Genomic DNA, 21536 nt, shown 5'->3' with positions numbered 1-21536 from the left:
GTACCTTAGGGATAAAAAAGTCTTGGATCCAGGTATCTCTGTATGTCATATGTGGCAAAGATACTGGAAGGATATCTCCATAGCGTTGGGTTTCATGGATCACGGCATTGGTGAAAGGCATACTGGCTTGATCGTCCAGGACAGGACGCCTATTTCGTCCAATCACTTGATCAATTTCCTGGTGGACTTGACCTGCACACAATAAAGAACACTTTAGCCAGGATGTATGAATCTCATCTGTACTCAATAGATTTCATCTATACATTATCAGGTGAAATATGTGTTTGCTGATACAAACAGATGTATAACCACTTACTTTTGTGAAGCCACCATGAGCAATATGGTCATTATTCTTATGATTATCCTGGACTGATTCAAAGATGAATCTCTGCTTCACCAACTATCTCTGGATAGACTGTCTGTACCGGGGACTGTTCTTCATGTGATAGTTCTCTCCAGGCTGTCCTGAGAGTGCACTCAATGCATCATTCATTCAAAGTACAAATGTTATCATCATAAGCTGAAGTCAAACCTACCTTGAAAAATGTAACATACAAATTCTCTCTTTTATAATATCCATATTTGTTTACATCTAAATTGGAAGATTCAGAAACTGTCTGAAATGGCTCCATAAATTTAGAAAAAGGTAGACTTTTACATGGCAGAGGAAGGGCCAGTAAATTTCAACAAAGCAGGACAGCACCACCTGACCCAAGTACTTCTTTTAGTCTGCGGCCTTGTATGATATTCAGAGGCCATATTCATCTTTTCTTCTAGCTGGCTGACATGATGTGACAGAATAGGGTGCTGCAAGAGAGAAGGTCAACCAAAATCCGCATTTAAAGGTGTATCACTAGGTCGTTCAGACGCATTTCATAATGTGTGAAAGGGATGTGGCAAGAGGAATGAAAGATTTATTATATGGGCAGGCACTAGTGACCTTTACTATGTTGGTACTTTTTAATGACATTTATTATGTGTGTAGGTTTTAGGGACATTTAGAACGTGTGCACAATGTAGGGATATTTCTTGTATCTTTTGTGTTAATGGCAATTTATTTTATGGGAGAATTCTGGGTCCGATTCACAGAACTGACTTAAGACAAAAGATTCACAGAACTGACTTAAGACAAAATCCTAAACTTACTACCATTTTGGTATTCACAGAAGACACTTACTCATTTTGGTATTCACAGAAGGCACTTACTCATTTCGGTATTCACAGAAGTTAGGAGTCCTAACTTTAAGACTCCTAAATGTCTTCTGTGAATACCGAAAGTCTTAAAATTAGGATGTTTCTCAATTTAGTAGTAGTAAAGTAGGACTCCTAACTTTAGGACTCCTAAATGCCTTCTGTGAATACCGAAAGTCTTAAAATTAGGATTTTTCTCAATTTAGTAGTAGTAAAGTTAGGACTGCTAACTGCCTTCTGTGAATACCAAAAGTCTTAAAATTAGGATTTTTCTCAATTTAGTAGTAGTAAAGTTAGGACTCCTAACTTGGAAATACACTTCCGGCTGGGGCAGTCCACAAGTAGCTCATCCCCAACTCACATAATAGATTTTTAACAGAACTGAACCACACAATTTTCTTGTTAACATCTAAATCCCTCACTTCAAGGAGGGCCTGGGCATAATGTGCAAGCTCAGGAGTCACCCTAAGCTGCCTCCAATATGCTAAAAGCCTATAATGAGCCACATCCCTTATTGAGTGGCAGCCCAAATCCAAAAGAAGAGGAAGTAATGGAGTGGATTGGGGGAGGCCAATTAGCGACCTTAAAATTTATTCTGGCCCACCACTAAGGTATCCGGATTGACATATCCCCACAACTCCGCCCCATATAAAATTGAGGCACCAATTTTTGCATTATCAATCTGTATCACAGGAGCTATTGGTTTAGTATGTGAACATCTATGTTCCTTAAGCAAGGCACCAGATAGTTGGACATGATAAACAGAGAGGCAATCTAATTGTGGCTTCCAGCTCAGTTTTCTATCGATCAAGACCCCTAAATAGGAAAAAGTCTCCATTTGCTCCAGGGACCCTTCCTTCATACTAACATTGGCAATAACTTTTTTAGAATTGTGCAAGACCATATACTTCGTTTTGTCGACATTAACAATAAGGTTGTGGTCTGCACAAAACTCTTCAAATCTTGAGAGGGCACATTGGAGTCCCTGTCTTGTTTTGGAAAGTATAAGAGTGTCGCCGGCGAACATTAGTAACAGGGTCTTGACCCCAGCTAAAAAGGGAGCATCTGTGGGGAAGTCTTCAAAATAATTCACTACCCCATTGTTTACATGGAGAAGGGGGTAGGTGCTAGAACACATCCCCGTCTTACCCCTTCTCGACCGAGAATTTTTCAGTAGTGCCGCCTGCCGTGTCCCATCTGACCTGGGCAAAATTGTCTGTATGTAACGTGACTACTAGAGCAAAGAGTTCAAGCGGCATTCCCAGCTTAAGCAGGGTGTGCCACAACTTAGGTCGCGGGACCAAGTCAAATGCTGACTTCAAGTCTACGAAGGCAGCATAGATAGTACCTTTCCCCAGGGTTACAGTGCACCAGTATATGAGAATACACTTTAGAACCTGGTCCACTGTGCTGATGCATTGCCGAAACCCAGCTTGCAAATCAGAGAGGATATGACAATCCTCCATCCATGCCTGAATTCTACATAGCACCACCCTAGCAGCAACCTTTTGGATGCAGTCAATCAGGCTTATGAGCCTGTAGTTACCCGGTATTGAGCGATCCCCTTTTTTGTGAATAGGAACAATTACGGCTCCTGCCCAAGAACTGGGCAACGATGCTCCTTTGGCAATGGCATTCAGAAAAAGTTGGATATACTGTGCCCCGGAATTGAGATCCTGAAGGAACAGGTCCGCGGGGATGCAGTCTAGTCCGGGAGCCCTACCTATTGGGGCCAGGAGAAGGGCATTTTCCACTTCTTTTTTAGTTATATATATGGCGGGGATAGAAGACGGCATTACAAAATTATCTTGGACTGGTGAACCACTTGCAAACTTGCCTTTGTAATGGTGAACCCACTGGTCAGGTGCCACGTGATTCATTGGAGTTATACTTGAATCCCCACTCCCCCACTTCACCAAATGCCAGAATGCGGTCATGTCTCTCCCGGTACAGACTTTAAGCAGGTCCGCCCAGTGTGCTTCATCCCAGTCCCTTTTGGCCTGGGATTGTGCTACCTTATAGGCCGACCTTTTCTCTCTAATTAAGGCACCGTCTTTGCTCCTGATGGCAGCCACTAATGATCTATAAGCAATGTGGCAAGAAGAGTTATACCAGACAGCAGCCTTCTGGCAGGAGGGTTTAGCCAATTTTTTAGGTTTGGCAATAAAAAAACTTTTAAGATCATTAAAAAATTGCTCATGAACCTGAGCAGCTCTAGACGTGGATAGATCATGTGCATCATCAACCTGGAGAGTAGCTATGGCATTGGTTAACAGTATACTCATTTGATTCAAATGGTCTGCCTTATTTATCACATTTGACCATTTAAGGCGTTGTGTGTCATTTGTCAAAAGAATCTCTATATGATCAGCATGTGGTAACAGATCCTCTCCAGAAATTGGATGCTGATCCCGCAGGGAAAGAGGCAAAGGAATGTGGGCACTTTTCAGGCGAGAGTAAACCTTCATGTCTATCAGGTAGGTCCAAAACTCCTTTTTAATAATAAAATAGTCAATGCGACTAGTACGTTGACCACTAAAGTAAGTTGGCAAGTCCTTTTTGTCTGATATGGGACGCCCATTTGCTGCTCTCACTCCATGTTCTAAACATAATACTTTTAATTGAAGTGCTGTGCTAGACCACCTTTAGGGGTTCGAAAGTACAATTAAAATCTCCGGCTATTATTATGTTGCTTTGGCCTCTTTGGTTTGTTAAAAAATCAACAAGCAAAGCTATAGTGTTTGAGGCCTTCCCACCCTGCAGATCCCTGGAGTAAACATTAATTAGTAGGGCATCAATAAGATTACCCTGATAAAACCTAATAATGAGAATGTCCTTAGAATAAATGTAAATCTCCTCTACCTTATAGTGGACACCCTGCCTAACCCAAGTTATCAAGCCCCCTTTGGACCTACCCCGTTCTCCCTGTTCCGCACTTTTATAAAAATTAAAATAACCTGGGCGGAATACCTGATCCACTCCACTGCCCACGTCTCTTGGAAGAACAAAATATATTGATCCTCAATGAATGAAGACCAATCAGTTGAGGCAGTTTTGCTTACAAGCCTGCAATATTCCAAGAAGCGAGTTTTAGGCCAACGCAATTAACCTTGGAAGCTCCAATTCTTATATGAGGGCTTGGGGAACTCCTAGTCAATAGAGAGCCAATAACTTGTGAAGTGGGATTCATAGTGGGAAGCATACCACAGTCTACATTGCTTTTTAGGCCAAACGGACCTAACCTATTACACTGAGGTGGCCCTGAGGAAGCATGGGAATAAGGAGGGTCACTTTGCGTGGGGGACATTGCTAGGTTGCCCACACTCATAACAGCCACTGGGGATGGGATCTTTTCACAGGCGAACAAACAACCCAGTCAGTCTATGTCTTCCAGATTGGATAGTGTATTGTAACTGTTGTGGGTGGGAACATTAAATTCATCAGTTCCGGAAGCATAAAGAATAGCTCGGTGGTCAACCATCCCGATGGGCAGTGTTGGAGGGTTCCGATAGAAAAACCCCAATGGTAAAATACTGATGTCAAATGCCTCGACCCTGCCCTATCTAAAAAATGGTTTTAACTAGAAGGGGGGACCCAAAATTCAATACTACACAATCACCTCTACTAGTTTTGGCAAACTCTCAATCCATGGAACTCTGCAAATCATTTTAAATTCCTGAAATAGGTGACTACCTAGCCCAGTTTTATTGTTTAAAAAGTGAAGGGCCTTGTTCCTCACCAAAACCCAATGTTCCCCATTGCCAGATTGTATTGGGGGTACATTAGATAATATAATAGTGTAGGGTGTAGCATCGGGGGGTAGATTAAGGTAGTCAATTTGGTTAGCCGAGCCACCCCACGTCCTACCTTTATTTTTGCCCCCAGTTGGTTCCCTCATGGGGGCAGCCTTTGGATGCTAGGAAGTGTACAACTGGGGTTCACAAACGGGGTTGGCACAACTAAATTAGCACCTGCAGCAACAGCAGTAACAGATGAGGTTGTTACCGTGACTGGGATTGTGTTGTGATCAATAGGGCCACTAGTAGCTCCTTTGGAAGAAATGGGTTTTGGGAGAGAAAGCTGATGCTCAATTTTGTCCAGTCTTAAATCAATGTCAGACAACTTGGAAAATAAAGGTTTAAGCAGAGCTGTAAGTCTATCTTCAATTTTGGCTAAAATACGAACTTCATAATCGCATGACACGTCACTAGGTCGGGCCTGTGCACTGGTCTCTAGTGAGCTAGATATGCTAGTGTCTGCAATTCCCTGGGAACTGCCTTTGTTACCACTCGCCACTCCTCTGGTCTTAGGCACTTTATTGGCCTGATGAGTGGTAAGTGGCAACCCATCTGCTTTCCTTTTCTTCGCTACAACTGTAGAGGCACCCTCCCTACCCTTTGACTGTGATTGCGAGTAAGGAACTTGGCTGGTGGCGGGGGAGTGGGGATGGGCACACTAACTGTAGTAAGGGCATCAGCTAGTGGTACTATAGGCGACAAAGTACCCTGGTGGTGCGTGCATTCAGAAGGAGGGGCTGAAGTTAACAAGGGGCCAACTAGGTGAGCTTCACAGAAGGCTCGACGGGGCTCTAAGGAGAGTCTCCTTTCCGTAAGCTCAATCTCATGCATGAGAACAGATTCGGCCCTCAACAGGAATGCTTTGAGTGTGTCTACAACACCTTGCCCCCCCCCTCTTGCGGCTGCCCTTACTCATATTAGCTGGTAAAGAGATTGAAAAACCACAACTGAATTTAAAGGATAAACCGCAAATCCAATTACACTACAAAAGTACTGACCAGAGTCAATGCAATGTCCAACGAAAGGGAGGTGGCCCTGTGCTGCGGGAGGCTTAGCACGTTTTTTATGAGTGCCTCCTGGCGCTTAGGAGTGCCCGCAAGGAATGCCGGGAGTAGTAGTTCGGGAACGCCCATGGTTTCACCTGCGGGACGGTCTCCCCAGCAAAGAAATAATGCAGGCGTGAGGGTCCTCAGTTGTCAATGCCCTGTAAGTGATGTCCCACACGAACAGGTTGCCAAGAAGAAACACAATCCCGCGCTGCGGTAGGCTCATCGCGTTTTTGAGCGCTTCCTGGTGCTTAGAAGTGACGCTGCCAGAGTGCACCTGCGAGGGATGCCGGGAGTAGTGGTTCGGGACCGCCCGCGACTTCACCTACGGGACGGTCTCCCCAGCAAAGAAAGAATGCAGGTGCGAGGTTCTTCAGTTGTCAACGCCTGGTAAGTGATGTCCCACACAAACAGTCCGTCACGCCGAACGAGCCTGGAGATGACAATACTGCCCTATCCTCAAAGCCCAGTACACCTCCCTTCTGTTGCAATACAAAAAATCCATTCTGACTACCAAAACGGACTACTTTTCCTCCAAAATCCTAGTCGCTGAGAATAAGCCCAGAGAAATTTCCTCTATTGTCAACAAACTAGCTTACTCTGACAGAACCACCCTCAAACCTTCCCCGTCACAATCTTTATGCGACTCCTTGAATACCTACTTCCTGGATAAAATCGCAAAAATCAGAGCCAATATCCCCCCCTCCTTCTTCCTTCCTTAATCCGCCCTGCCCCCCACTCAGAGGCTCGTCTTGACTCATTCCCTCTCCTAACAGAAGAATCCCTTCTCTCCCTTCTTCCTCTGGTGAAATCCGGGTCCCCACTTGACCCGTGTCCTGCCCATATTCTCTGTCACATTTTCACCAACTGCCCGCTACCCCCGCTCACTTTTCTCAACTGCTCCTTGTCTCAGGGCATTGTTACCCCTATTCTAAAAACCGCTATAATCCTCCCCATTTAAAAAAAGGCTGGCACGGACCTCTCTGCTCCCACCAACTATCGCCTCATTTCTTTACTCCCCTTCCTTGGGAAAGTTCTGGAGCGACACGTGACCAGAGTACTCACCACCTATGTGGAAGAAAACCGAGTTTTAGCCCCCCGTCAGGCCGGATTTCGCCCTGCTCACTCCACCGAGTCAGTAGTGCTATCGGTACTTGACGACCTCAGAGAGGGATTGGACACAAACATCCCCCAGGCCTTGGTCCTACTCGACATGTCCACCGCCTTTGACACGGTGGACCATTCCATCTTACTTTCCCGTGTCAGGGCGGCGGGCGGCGGCGGCTCGGCCTTGGTCTGGCTGTCCTCCTTCCTAAGTGATCACACCCAAGCGGTGCGCCTGGGCGACTTCTCGGCCGAACCACGGAAGGTCTTATGCGGGGTCCCTCAGGGCTCTTCCCTTTCCCCACTACTATTCAACCTGTACATAGCCCCCCTTATCTTCGCTCTTCAGCAAAGGGAGGTCTCCGTATACAATTATGCGGATGGCCTCCAGCTCATCTTCTCTCTCTCTCAATCTTCTGACTCTATATCTAATTTCCAATCCACCATGCTCTTTATCCGGGACTGGATGAATCTCAACCACCTGAAACTAAACCCAGATAAAACAGAGCTGGTTTTGACAGGTGGTTTCTCCAGTCCCTGGTCCCCCCTTTTTTGGCCCTCCTCCCTTGGACCCCCTCCATCCCCTTCCTCCTCTGTCAAAACGCTCGGTATCAAATTCAACGACCAACTCACTTTGCACTCCCAGGTGAGCTCGGTGGTTTCCTCTTCTTTTCTCTCTCTCCGCACTATCCCCAAGGTCTCCCGCTTCTTTTCCTTCACCGCCCTAAAACTAATCGTACTAGCTATGGTCGTCTCTCGCTTGGACTATGGCAACGCCCTATACCACGGCATGCCAGCCTATAGCGTACGACGACTACAGCTGGTACAGAACCAAGCCGCCCGCTTGGTTCACAACCTGACCAAATCCCATCACATTACCCCCCTCCTAAAATCCTTGCACTGGCTCCCCATTTGTGAGCGCTCCCAGTTTAAGGTGGGTTGCCTCACCTTCCAGGCTCAGCTAGGCTCCGCTCCTGCTTTCATCTCTTCAGGGATCAATGCCTATGCCCCCGCCAGGGAACTACGCTCTTCCTCTCAACACCTTTTGATAGCTCCCCGCTTTGGCGGTAAAAAATGGGGAGGCTCTAAATTCTCCACACTGGCCCCCATCTTCTGGAACTCCCTCCCAGCCCATCTCAGATGCTCTTCCCAATACTCTCTCTTCAGAAAGGGGTTAAAAACCTTTCTATTTTCCAAAGCTTTCCCCCAATAAACTCTTGTTCTGTTTCTCAAGGACTCAGTATACTGTAGCGCCATGAAACCGCCAGGTGTACGCGCGCTTTAAAATTAATTTAAACTCAAACTCAAACTCACACAGGTTGCCAAGAAGAAACACAATCCCGTGCTGCGGGAGGCTCAGCTCGTTTTTGAGCGCCCCCTGGCGCTTAGAAGTGACGCTGCTGGAGTGCGCCTGCGAGGGATGCTGGGAGTAGTGGTTGGGACCACCCAGGACGTCACCTGCCGGACGGTCTCCCCAGCAAAGAAAGAATGCAGGCATGAGGGTCCTCAGTTGTCAATGCCCAGTAAGTGATGTCCCACACGAACAGGTTGCCAAGAAAAAACACAATCCTGGCCTGCGGGAGGCTAAGCGCGTTTTGAGCGCCTCCTGGCGCTTAGAAGTGACGTTGCTGGAGTGTGCCTGCGAGGGATGCCGGGAGTAGTGGTTCGGGACAGCCCACGACTTCACATGCGGGACTGTCTCCACAGCAAAGAAAGAATGCAGGTGTGAGGGTCCTCAGTTGTCAATGCCTGGTAAGTGATGTCCCACACGAACAGGTTGCCAAGAATAAACACAATCCTGCGCTGAGGGAGGCTCCCACTGGCGGCTCCATGTGATATTCATGGTCGCTCACATTGCAGGTTACAAATAGCTCATCTTCCGAAGTACAATAGCAATTGGAAGCGATTCCTCTTTCGGACGAAGCCAAACTGTAACTTCAGTGGGGGCTTCAACTAATGTTATTTACTTTTGGTAAAAACTTTTTGGGTAGAAACTCTATCTAAAAGCAGATTACCAACCTTGTGAATACCCCCCAGACTGTCTCTGGAGATTTTTTTATGGCAATTCCCATGCGCATCAGTAGGTGTCATCACGTGGCACCGTGTCGAATCCATACCTCCTTGGATGTGAAGTTGAGGCGACTATATTTGTAATACCTCTGTGAACCAGCATCAGTTTGTTTTGGATCTCAATCCACACCTCCGGATGCAGAGCTCATAGAAATAAGAATGGGCCAGTGTGCAGATCACTAGATGGGAATGTTATAAACGGACCGTATGAGTCCATTCCACAGAACTGGGAGGAGGGTGGGCCAGTGAGGAATCTGCAGTTAGACAGTGTCTCTACCAGAAAAGGTGGTACCAAAGGTAAGTAACGTGTTCTTCTGATAGACTTTAAACTGCAGATTTCTTACTTATTGAATAGATTCCATTGCAGTACTTCCTCAGGTGGTGGGTTTGTGGAATGGCTCAGGCCAGGAAACGCTGCAGAACAGATTGGGCGAAGTGCGTGTCCTGCCAGATTTGGTTATCTAAACTGTATCGTTTCATGAACGTGCGGAGGGACATTCAGTAGCAGCCTTGCAGATGCCCAAGACTGGTGCACCGTGAGCCAACACAGTGATAGAAGTTTCTGCACTGGTGGAATGAGCCCAAAGCATTCCAGGGGCTGTTTTTAGATCACCCATAACAGATCTTAATACATGAAACAGTCCATAAGGAGGAGATGGTTCATTTTTTCATTGCTTTCTTCTTTTTTTCTCCACAGAAAGCCACAAAAAATTGGTCATTCAATCGATGATTTCTGCTTTGATCAATATAAAAAGTAAGGGCCGTCTTTGGATCAAGCTGATAGAGCTGTTCCTCTTTCTTGGGTGGGTAAGGTGGAGTATACAGCCCGAAAGTTGATGGATTGTCCTATGTGGAAAGGCATCATTATCTTTGGCATGAATGTCGCTTTTGTCAGGAAAGAAGGATGTGAATGACTGCTGGACGGACAAGGCCTAGAGTTTACTCACTTACAAGACAGAAGTTACAGCAATAAGGACTACAATTTTTATGGTGAGTAGACGTAGAGAGCAGCTGTGCAATGCGTCAGAGGAGTAGGAACAGGTATGTGAGAACCAAATTAAGGTTCCAATGCAGCATAACAAAAGGTTTCGGCAAGAACACGTAGACCAGCCCCTTCAAGAAGCGCATCACAACAGGTGATATGAAAAGAGATGACTAACTAGGCAAATGCAAAAAGGCTGAAAGGTAACCCTTAACTGTTGCCACAGCAAAGTTTTCTTTGGCTTAAGGAAAGACAAAATAGTAGAATGTCCACTAACTTTGCCTGTAAAGGCTGACTGTCACAGGAAGAACGCAAGACACATTTTTCCGCCTAGTGTCCATTCTATACGGTTTTGGTGGAAGAAATTACATGAACCACTTTATGCAGGAGATCGGTAGACATCGTATGCTGCTGTTCCATTTCCATGCATGGAGGTGCAAGATGTGCACATTTGGGTGCAGGATCAGCCCCTGCTGTTGCAACGTGAGGTCCTGCAGAAGTGCAGCAGTAGTGGGGGACAGATTCTCATGGCCAGATGTTCTGGGTACTCACTCTCCTTGCTCAATTCGGGGTCACTACAATGACTTGTGCCTGGTCTTCATTGATATTTTTCAGTAATCTGGGTAGGAGAAGCAGGGGCGAAAAGGCATGCAGGAGTCCTGAGAACCAGCCGAGGTGAGAGGCATTCTTAAGGGAGAATCGTTTTGGAAACTCCGATACACAAAAGCCTGGACACCGCGTGTTCTTTGCGGTGGTGAATATATGCAGCCAGAGTTCTCACCATTGTTAAAAGATATGCTATATTTACTCTGAGTGCAACTGCCGAATGTGATCTGCTAGGCAATGTTGGCTGAGTCTGTTCGTCCTGGCATTTAAAGATTTTTCCAGGTTTAGGATGATCAAGGAGGTGCCTTCGGTCACTTCCAGAGATGCCTAGCACAGGACCTGCCATGACCTCATGCAGTCATGTTTGCTTTAGTACCATATGGCGGTTATGTTGTCTGTATGTACCTGTACCTGTTCCATCTATATAGGTGAGAGGAATGCTTTCAATACCAATTGAATTTTTCAAAACTCAGGCAAAATGATGTAGAGGCGAGTCTCTGCTGGAGATCAGCATCCCTCGATCTCCACCTCTCCAAGATGAGCTGCTCAACTCAGTTTTGATGTATCTGCCATGACCGTTAGTTCTGAGTGGGGTAGAGAGAGGGGTCTGTCACCAGTCAAGCTGCCCCCACTGAAGATCTTTTGCAGTCTCCTCTGACACCTGGAGGAATATGCCAGCTTTTATTGGTGGTGGGTCCACTGGAACTTCAGATCCCAATGCAAAGCCTGCATAAACCACCTGGCTTGGTTGAAAAGCAAGATACAGGAAGCCTAGCGGCCAAGAAGCCTCAGAGCCACTCTCACTAAGACTCGGGTCAAGGGCAGGAACATCAGGATCATAGACCAAATGTCCTGGACGCGTTGAGGTGGAGGAAAGATCAGGATAACCACCGTATGATGAAGGAGAGCCGCTGTGAAGAAGCCTGTTGTGACTTCTGCATGCTGATAGAAAAACCTAATGATGTCAACAGGTCAGCTGTCAAATGGAGATGGCTCACCACTTTTTGAGGCAAGCGACCTTTAACGGCCAGTTGACGAGGAAGAGGAAGACTGGTATTTCCAACCTCTGCAAATGGAAAGCAACCCCCACCATCGCCTTTATGAATACTCAGCATGTACTGGTGTGGCAAAAGGGAAGCACGAGGTACTGAAAGCGCTTCTGCCCTACCTGAAACTGCAGGTAACATCTGTGGGACTAGATTGGTTCTTCAGCTAGTCAGATGACAACACGGTGAGCTGAAGTAGGTGAAACCTTTCTTGATACCTTTGAAGTGGACTAAACATTTGTGCAGCCTCTGCATTAGGAAAATAAGGGCATTTTATTTGTGGAACTCAAAAGTCCGTAAAAATGCACACATAACTTAATTTCATTCATGCACTCATACATATCTGCCCTTTTGGAGTCTCGCAAGAGCCATGGGAATTGAGACTCCCTCAGATCATATTTACAGATGATTTTGAGGCTCCAAAGCAGGGCAAGAGACCAGGCACACACTCGCCCTAATAGCACAATTAAGATATCAGAAGAACCAGACAACTCTAGGGACTCTGGTCCTTGGACAAATCTCTAAGTAGATACCATGGTCTCCCTGCTAACATATCTGGGTACCCAAAAGGTTGAATGCCAATCTCTATGGGTTTTCCCCAAACCCAGAACCTAAAGTGGGATCTACCAAGGTTACCTAAATAATCCATGGGTTTCCTAATGCTATGACTGGCTGAAACACACTGCCTTCTTTTTGCTCTTTTTTCTGAACCCTTAACAATTTGAATAAATGTACAAGTATCGAATTCTCTGTGTGCCTTTGGTGTTGGTGGGTATTAGGCTTGCAATGTGGGACTGAATTCCAGTGACTCACCACGGAACCTTGGTGCGTCCTGTGCAGCATATGGCTATTATGGAAGTCTGACCTGGAACTGCAATCCCAGATAGGAGTAGGAGAAGGACATCCATGGGCATGCTCTTCAAACTCTAGTTTTCATTTGACTCATCCAGACAAACATACACAGTCAGGTTCTAGCCCTCTCCTTCTATTGCTAAGGCACGCCTCGCTTCTGTCGCACCTATAAAAAGTGTAGCATCATCACTGCCACTTCCAGGAACATTGGCAGACACAAAAAGGACTTCCCATTATAAACTTGATATACCTGTGACATAGGACTCTATAAACCGTCATCCTAACAAACAGAATTTCTGAAAAAACGGATGCACTGAATCCCCATAATGTGCTGGAGCGTATCGTCGACTATGGCATCACTAGACCTCACATACATGTTCTCTAAAAATACCTTAACTATTTGTGGGAGCAAAAAGGTTTCATATACGTATTAATGGGCCTCAATGACTGTAGCAGTGTTCTAAAAACAAAAAGACAAAAGTTGGAAGAAAACAAAATCTACATCAATTGAACCAAGTCAAAGGGCATGATTTAGATCATGGCGGATGGGTTACTCCATCACAAGTGACGGATATCCAGTTTGCCGAAATATGAATCCCATTATACCCTATGGGACTTAGATTTTGGAGGACGGGATATCTTTCACTGTTGTGACAGAGTAACCAGTCTGACAAGATTTAAATCAGACCCATAGTCTTTCTCAAATATCCTTCTAAATTAATTGGGACTTCAACAGAAAGAGTGAAGGAAGAACTTTTGGTGGCTCAGTGTATTATAATATCTTAATTTTGTGGCAGCAGTTGTGTTTTTCTGTAATAAAACTAATGAATCTTAGCTGCCTGCAGAAAGTCAACTCAATTAATGACTAAATGGTAACAGTATGTGCATTGATTAAGGTTTGATGGCCAATCGTGGATTCAAAGAATTGAGGGAGAGATTCAACCTTCTTTCTAATAAACTTACAAAAAGGAATAGTCTATTAAGTATTTGAAGTAGCAGGTTTTGACTAATGCAAAGCCTTCTAAATTTGTGTTAGATATTATAGGAGCTGGCAACAAGGGAATCTCAGGTTGGTAAATGAATCACAAGTGTAGATTTGCCATTCTGTCCCCAAATAATGTGAGAAAATATGACACATTTTTACAATAGTGAATGGCTGTATCAACACTGCATAATGTGAAGAATAGAACAATCATTTGTACATCTTTTTCACATTGAATATTCCTCTCTTCTTCTGTTATGATTGCTACGTAGGTAAAACAAAGACAATTACTCAAAAAGTAAGGAAGGGACAACAGCCTTTATAAATATAGTCTATACAGATATGGTTATTTTCATATTTTGGGATGAGAGGTGGGTGTTCATTCAGAGGGAGAGAATTAAATACTTAGTAAAGTGTCCCTTCATATTAGAGGTGTTGATGGAGGAAGAAGACAATCATTAGAGCTCCAGGATCAGAGTATTTCTGGAATTGGCACAAGCGGAAGCTGCAGAAACGTAAGTGTACTCTTGAAGTACCTTCCTAGGCTCCATGATAAACATGAACAAGTTACTCCTTGAAATAAACCTAATCGAAAACAGAGTGCCATGATCAATACACAGTGATGTGCAGAGTTTAGACACAACAAAACAAAGCACAAAGAGTATCATTTAGAGTTTGGTGGTCACATTTGGAGGTGGGGGACCAGCTGGATGTTTGACAGCAGAACCTCAACTGGCTTCACAAGCAGAAACAGTAAACCTGGCAGTGCATTCACCACTAGACAGACAGTCACAGTAGCAGTCTCCTGAATCTCATTAGTGAAGGTTGACAATCACAGTCTTTTACATCTTGAGAACCAACATCCAATAAAGGAAAATGTTCAACTGTTGATGACAGGCAGGGAGAAAACTCCTTCCATGCTAGGAACATTTGCCTTTTGTTTTGGCCGCAACAAACCTCTGCTTTTGGGGTTCTTGCTGCATATCAAAAGAAAATGCTCAGCTGGGCTTCAACATGGTAGAGCTAGGATTTCAACAGTAATGAAAGTGCAAACCCCACAATGGCTGATACACTTTCATTAAAGATCCCTAACTGCCATCTGTCTCAAAATATCGGGTGCAGTCCTCCACCTAGGCCAGAGTAAGGCCCCCACCAACATGGTTGGCTGGCAGGCCATCTGCTAATGTTTAATAGCCCCAAAGTGTGTCGCGGTTGGCTCCTGAAGACGAATATGCACAAGAGAGCAGACGCTGTTTCTCCAAGTTTGTTGCGGTTCGAGTTGTACAGAGGTCGTAAATCCAGCACAACTATTCACAAATAAACACAAGTGTGCACAAGTCAGCCATACAGTATGGAGAGGACAGGCCTATGAAAATGGAGAATGTATGTCTCAACATAACCTGATATGCCTCAGACCAATATCTAACAGTGATTTCTCTTAACATTTGTGATATATAATAAACCAATGAAAACGACCTGGTGAAGGAAAATATTACTTAACTTGTGAGCAAGTGTTTGTAGCATGTACTGCTGCAGATTCTCATGCTCTCCGTACTCTGCCACTGAGTGGTGTTTTTCTTCAATAACTCTTTCAAGTCACAAGGTGTGCTGTCACTCCTTTCTAAGTGGACTCCACGTTAGATTGTTTTTGACAGAGGTTGAGAATGTTTATGGAATGTTGAGTAGGTTTAGCATGCACTTTGTGTAGAGGCAACTAAGTGTCAAAAGAAAAGATTGCATTCAAAACAAGCTTCCATAGAGGAGGGTGGGCGCATGCGAATCTACAGCACAGCATGCTATGAACAGATGCTTACAGAGTAAGCAACATTAGACATTCGTAGCATGTGTGGCTTTAGATACACATGCTCTGCATCAATTGTAAACAATTAACCTCCATAAGCAATTGCTAGCGTGTGGACGATGCAAACGTCTGGAACAAAATCCATGACAACTGTCTAGCCCACCACAGCCATCTTTCCCTGCTAGTAGGATTCAATGTCCACAAAGTAGTTCTAGGTAAAAGTCTTTGGGGTTAACCAGGTGGCAGCACTACAGATGTCAGCGGGTGGAATGTTACCTAAGAAAGCCATGACTGACCCTGTCTTACAGTTGGGAGTGTGCCCTGTGCAGAACAGGTAAGACTCTCTTAGCTCTGTGGTAGTAGGTTGCAAAGCACCTAACTATCTAGCTTTCTATACATGTTTTGGAGATAGGATGGCCCTTGTGAGGCTTGCAAGGGCTACAAAGAAATGGTCAATTTTGTGATGTGATATGTAAGAGTTCTTTGACATCTATCATGCTTAGAGCTCTTTCTGTTACTAAATCAGGCTGCATAAAGAAGACTGCCACTCTATAGTAAGATTTAGGTGAAAATATAACACCTCCTTAAGATGGAATTTTGTATTTGCTCTAGGAAAAAACCTATCTCTGTGATCCTGAATGAAAGGTTCTTGTAAGGAACTGTAGGGTATATAAAGGTTCAAAGGATGACCCCATGAGTCCCCTGAGTATCAGGTTCCACATGGGCACAGGAGGTGTTCCTTGAGATATGACCCTCTTGAGACCCTCCATGAAGGGCATAACTATCGGGATCTGAAAAAGGGAAGACTGCTCCATTTTTTGCATGTGAGCTGCCATGGCAGCCTGGTGTAGGGGCACCAGTGTGTCGACGAGGCCTGACGATGTAACACATAAGAGCTCTGTTGCAATCTAAGGTTTGTAGAGCTCTTTCAGCTACTGAATTTAGTTGCAGACAGAATACTGGGAGCTCTTAGTCTAATTGAGGTGAAAAGGAGATATCAATTTTGGAATTTAGGATTGGTTAAAGCAACATCTGTGTCTTTGTGAACCGGAATGAAAGGTTCTTGTAAGATGAGTGCTTGAAGCGCACTAATGCATCTCAGGGAACTAAGAACCACCAGGAAGGCCACGTTCCAGGACAGGAACTGTAGGGAGCAGGAGTGTAAAAGTCCAGACGGTGGACCCAAGAGCCTCATGAGTTGTTTATTCCACAAAGGGGCAGGAGGTGTTCATGGAGGTGTGACCTTCTTACAACCCTCCAAGAAAGCCTTGACTACTGGGATCATAATAGGGATGATTTTCCATGTTTTACATGAAAGCTGCCACAGCATCTAGGTGTGGGTGTTCTGATATGTAGGCAAGGCCTGAATTTTGCAGATGTAAAAGACAGCAGATGATGGTCTTGATGATAGGCTTTAGGAGATGTTGGCCTTTTAAAGTACAGTTCTGCTCAAATCTCTTCCAATATGCAGTGTAGCAGGATTGTGTAGCGGGCCTACATGCTTTTGCAGAATGGTCGTGTAATCCTGAGGATGGTTTAGGTAGCCAAATTGTATGACCTCATGTGCTGATCACTAGGTTGAGCTATCTGGCATCTGGGCGTCTAATCTGACCTTGTCTCTGAGTGAGAAGGTCATGCCAGAGCAGGAGCTTCGTCTGCAGGCTGATAGACATCTCCAGTATCATAAAGTGCCTGAGCTGCCTGGTCCAAGTGGGAGTCTGCAAGATGAGTGTTAGGGATGTTTGTCTCATTGTCCTCCCTACCTACAATAGGAGTTGGAGAGGAGAAAAGCCTAGGTAAAGATAATTGATCAATTAATTCATAGTCTATGGACCATGTACAGTGGGTATCTGAAGGAAATGTTTGGGCATTTCACATTTTAGTGGGTGGTAACCAGGCCAATTTGCAGGTTGCCCCAATACCAGTAGGGCTTACAGGAGGAGTTCCCACCAGTGGACTTGCTAATGTGTACTGCTGAGCAGGTCTGCAAAGTCATTGTTCACCCCAGGAACATATTCCGATAAAACTTGTATGTCTTTGGGAATTGCCACTGCCATATCCCCAATGCTAGTGCTGAAAGATGGGGAGATTATGTGCCACCCTGTTTCTGCAGGTAATACCTGGCGATCATGTTGTCTTTCTGGATAAGGACTACCTTTCCCCGAATAACATGAAAGAAAGCTTTCAGCATGAGGTGTATCGCTAGCAGTTCTAGGTAGTTGATGTGGAGGTCCTCCTATTGAGGGACCCACATTTCCTGCTCAGTCAAACTATTAAGACGCCACTAAGCCTATGGGAAGGGCTTCTGTGGAGAAGGTCACCTGCAGAATCTGTTCTGAAAAGGGCCTGCCCCACAACAAACTATTGCTGTTCCCCCAGTGCAGACAGCAGTGAGTGCTGACCTTAACCAACACTTAATCTTCACAATGAACTTCTGCCTGGAACCACTGACCCACGAGGCACTTCTGCAGGGATGCATATGGAGCCCGGTATAGGGAACAGTGAAGACACACATGGTCGTCATCACTAGGAGGCACATCAATGTTCTGGTCTGTGTGTTGACAATTGAGCTGGAAAAGAGGCAGCAGCTGCTGATATTCCAACATACTTTTTTACTTGGTGTAAGCTTTCCCCATAACTGTGTTCAACACAGATCACAGGTAGAGTTAGATCAGATGAGGTTGGAGGTGGGGTTTGGTGGCGTTTGTAGTAAATCCCAAGCTGTGGAGAAAGTAAACTGCTGCTTGGGTGTCGGTTAGGTATTGCTGTCTGCCACTGTTCTTGACCAATCATGGAGGTAGGGCAAGACGTGGGTGTCTCCATCACAGATGCATGCACATTACTGCTAGGCTCTTTGCTCTTCCTGCCCTCTTTCTGTATTTCTATGGAAGGTGTCTTACCAGCTTCTGCCACTGGGACCTATCATATTTTGAAAGGAGTTCGAGGGAGATGGATATGCACCAATGCGTGGCTGCAATGGCTACCATTTTACCTACTGTATCAATCTTTTACTTTATTTATCTGGCGGTGGGCCAACGCCTGAGGCTTGAGCAGAGGCTCTTTTGCAGGCAGCCAGTCAAGAGGAGCCTGGCTTTTGAAAGAGATAGGGTCTCTGGATGATCATTTATGTTTTTCTCAATCATTGGTGTTGCTATCCTAGCTTTAACTGACTCCTAAGGTTCTCTGAGGCAGACTTGAGCATGGACTTAAAAGTGAGCACAAACTGCAGGGAAAACTCAACAAGGAAGTTATCTTCCTCCTGAACGATGTGCATGTCGACTTTGTGATACACCAAGACCGAATAAATGACTTAATGGTAGGTTGTGGTATTTTCAGAATGTGGAAACTCTAACTGGGTAGTGGTCTTATGGGGTAATTTGGACTGGCTGGATTGAAAAATTTACCTGGTGACCTCTAGGTGGTTGTACTGGAGGCAGAGGAGGCGGTGTGTTTGAGGGTAGTGGCAGAAGACGTGGAGTTGGTTGATGATACAGAATCAATTTAATTTATTTGGGCTTAGATAAAATGTTAATCTGTAACCTGCATTAACCCTAGCTTACATGATTTACTTGCGATTTCTTCATTTTGTACTCATAATATGTCATTTATAAATGTTCACATTGTTTGTATTTAGATTTAGCAGAGTGAACTATATATTTCATTAACATTAGTCAGCTAATGTGAATTTAAAGTTGACGTGAGTGGGCCTAGGTCCCTCACTCCATTTTGAAAATAAACTGTACATTTGTGCTTGCTGTAAATAATACTTGCCTGTCTCAGGTACAAAAGTAATTGTGTGCTCATTTAAAATGTTAGCTTACATTTTAAAGGTCGTAGTTTAGTGATTAGTTGGGCTGTTGGGCAGGATCAAACTTTAATACCGGCAGTGGATGAGAAAGTTGAGCAGGCAATACTCTTTTGTGTGATATCATTATGGTTGTGGTGGAAGAAGAAGTTGGCATTGTATAATTCCGTGAGAAGGAGGCTGACACCAAGTAGGGAGAGAACACTGGGCTTTGATTGGCTATCACCTGGTGGGAAATCTGAAAGTTTATATCATTTGAACAATGATGGAGCAAGGTAAAGAACAACATTTTGTTCAAACTTGCGAAGTTAATCACTCCTAATAAAAAGTAAACAGAATAACAAGCTTGTGGTGAAATTATTAATCAACTTAGTTTTAAAGATGCACACATGAAATACACGTGGGTCTAATATGCTTTTTGTTGCAAACGCAAAGAAAAATTCATAAACTAACCTTGTCTATTGTCTTTGTCAGTATTAAATGCGGCTGTTTAATTAATGGCATGTGCGTATTTTATGTGCTTATATTATGTCTTTTGTGACAAAAGCTTTAAGAGTTCAAGACATTCGAAAAGGATTGGTGAATATAATGCTGCATTCTTGTGCTCAAGCTAGGTAACATGATTAACTTGGTTAATTAGTCAAGGGGGAGGGTAACAGAATGGGTCTTAATTCTCTAAATAATTGATGTCTTGTGTTTGTTTAATAATAGTTTTCGAAGTAAGGCCTAAAGAGATGGTGCAGAAATATGGCTGACAGAGCTGCAGACACGAAAGCTTGTCCAGAGTAATTTCCTGCACATGCGCAGCTGAGAAGAATTTTGCTGCAAAATTTTTATGGAAGAAACCGACTTCCTTGTCGTGTTGAACGTGTTCACGGAGGCAGCCAAGGACAGCATTTTGTTATGCCTGCCAAGGTTAGGAAGTAGATGTCCTACGCTCGTGAAACAGTATCCTTCTTGAGGAAGCCGAGGATGTGGAATTGAAAAGACAATGGGCCTTATATGAAACCCGGATAGTGGTCAGGAATCGAATGACCTAATAACTTTTATCATGGACTGACTCAAGACAGCCAATGAAAAGCTCGGAATGGCTAAAAAGAATGTAAAATTTAGAAAATTTAGCTAGAGAGAAAGGTATAAATTATGACACCATGAGTGGAGAAAAAACTCTTACTTTCTGATTCCTGAATGGTACGCGTTATGCTGATGGACTTTTGGCGCATGAAAGGACAGCAGATGTATAATGATTTATTCCTTTCTAGGTTAAGACAGATTGAGACAGGGAAATAGATTCTATGTCAGGACCGGAGGCTTCAGATTATGCTATATCTTCCTTCGCTTTATTAACATAAAGAAACCACAGCAGCTTAGGAAAAGATATAATAAGAACAAAAAATGCTTTAAACATAAAGCATTAACGTAATGTTCAACAAAAAATCAACAACAACTCCCAAGAGTCTCTTTGTTATAATCATAGTCCACAGTCCTTTGTCACTGTTCATCATCCCTATATAACCGGACTTCCCATCATCTTCCTCCTCTTTCTTCGCTGCTCCCGCAGCCAGATAAGTGCTTTTCTATTTGTCTTCTTTTATTGTGATTGATTGTCTTGCGGTCTTTGGGGACTCCTTGCATGGTTTATTTCCTTTCAGAGTCCCCTAGTTGCGGGAACGTTCTGCCGTTCCTACGCGACTTTTTTCCCACTTGTGTGCGGTGTGTACATAGACCGCATGGGGGCGGCCTGTCGCCTCGCCGACCCTCCGGCGCGCCTCCGCGGTACGAGGAGCCGCGCCGTGGGGTCTGCCTGCGCAGGGGCCGACCCTCGCGTACCCCTCTGACACCTGGTGATCCGGGTCTGTACTTTCACAATCTTGACGCCCTTTGGGGTCTGTATGGCGGTTGTGACCGCGTGAATCGCCTTCGGGCGAGATCTGTGCACCTCTTTATTCGTGTGTGGCCTAGCGCGCTTGAGGGGTACGTAGACCCGGTCCCGGCGAGGAGGGTCTGCGCGCTTGGGGGTTGGTGCAGCCCACCTGCCACGTCAGCTGGCCCAAAACGTGATCGCAGCCACTGGGCCTGCCCACATTCGAGAACTTTCTCGGTTGCCGCCCTCCTGGGTGCCCCGCATTTGCCCTTGGTTCCGAGATGGAAGGGGAGTATGAGGAGGAGGCCTGCCCCTATCTGCAGGATGATGAGTTTTATCAGGCGGTGGACAACTCCATCTATCGTTGTGTGACGGAGGTGGTAGGGCCCA

General features: G+C 44.9%; 1 protein-coding gene across 2 annotated transcripts in view; it reads right to left on the bottom strand.

The window, feature by feature from the left end:
* Positions 1-21536, bottom strand: part of LOC147747974 (cytochrome P450 2D15-like) — a 339742-nt gene that overhangs the window by 7298 nt on the left and 310908 nt on the right. For both annotated transcript variants that reach the window (XR_015308498.1, XM_086957428.1), the window contains exon 7: positions 5-192. Coding sequence is in view for 1 of the 2 variants with exons in the window: in XM_086957428.1 (XP_086813554.1) it covers positions 5-192 (188 nt within the window). In the remaining variant the exon portion in view is untranslated. The remainder of the gene's footprint in view (positions 1-4; positions 193-21536) is intronic.

Source organism: Lissotriton vulgaris, chromosome 1_1, assembly GCF_964263255.1.
Source record: "Lissotriton vulgaris chromosome 1_1, aLisVul1.2, whole genome shotgun sequence".
NCBI lineage: Eukaryota > Metazoa > Chordata > Amphibia > Caudata > Salamandridae > Lissotriton > Lissotriton vulgaris.
This window is presented reverse-complemented; position numbering and strand designations above follow the sequence as displayed.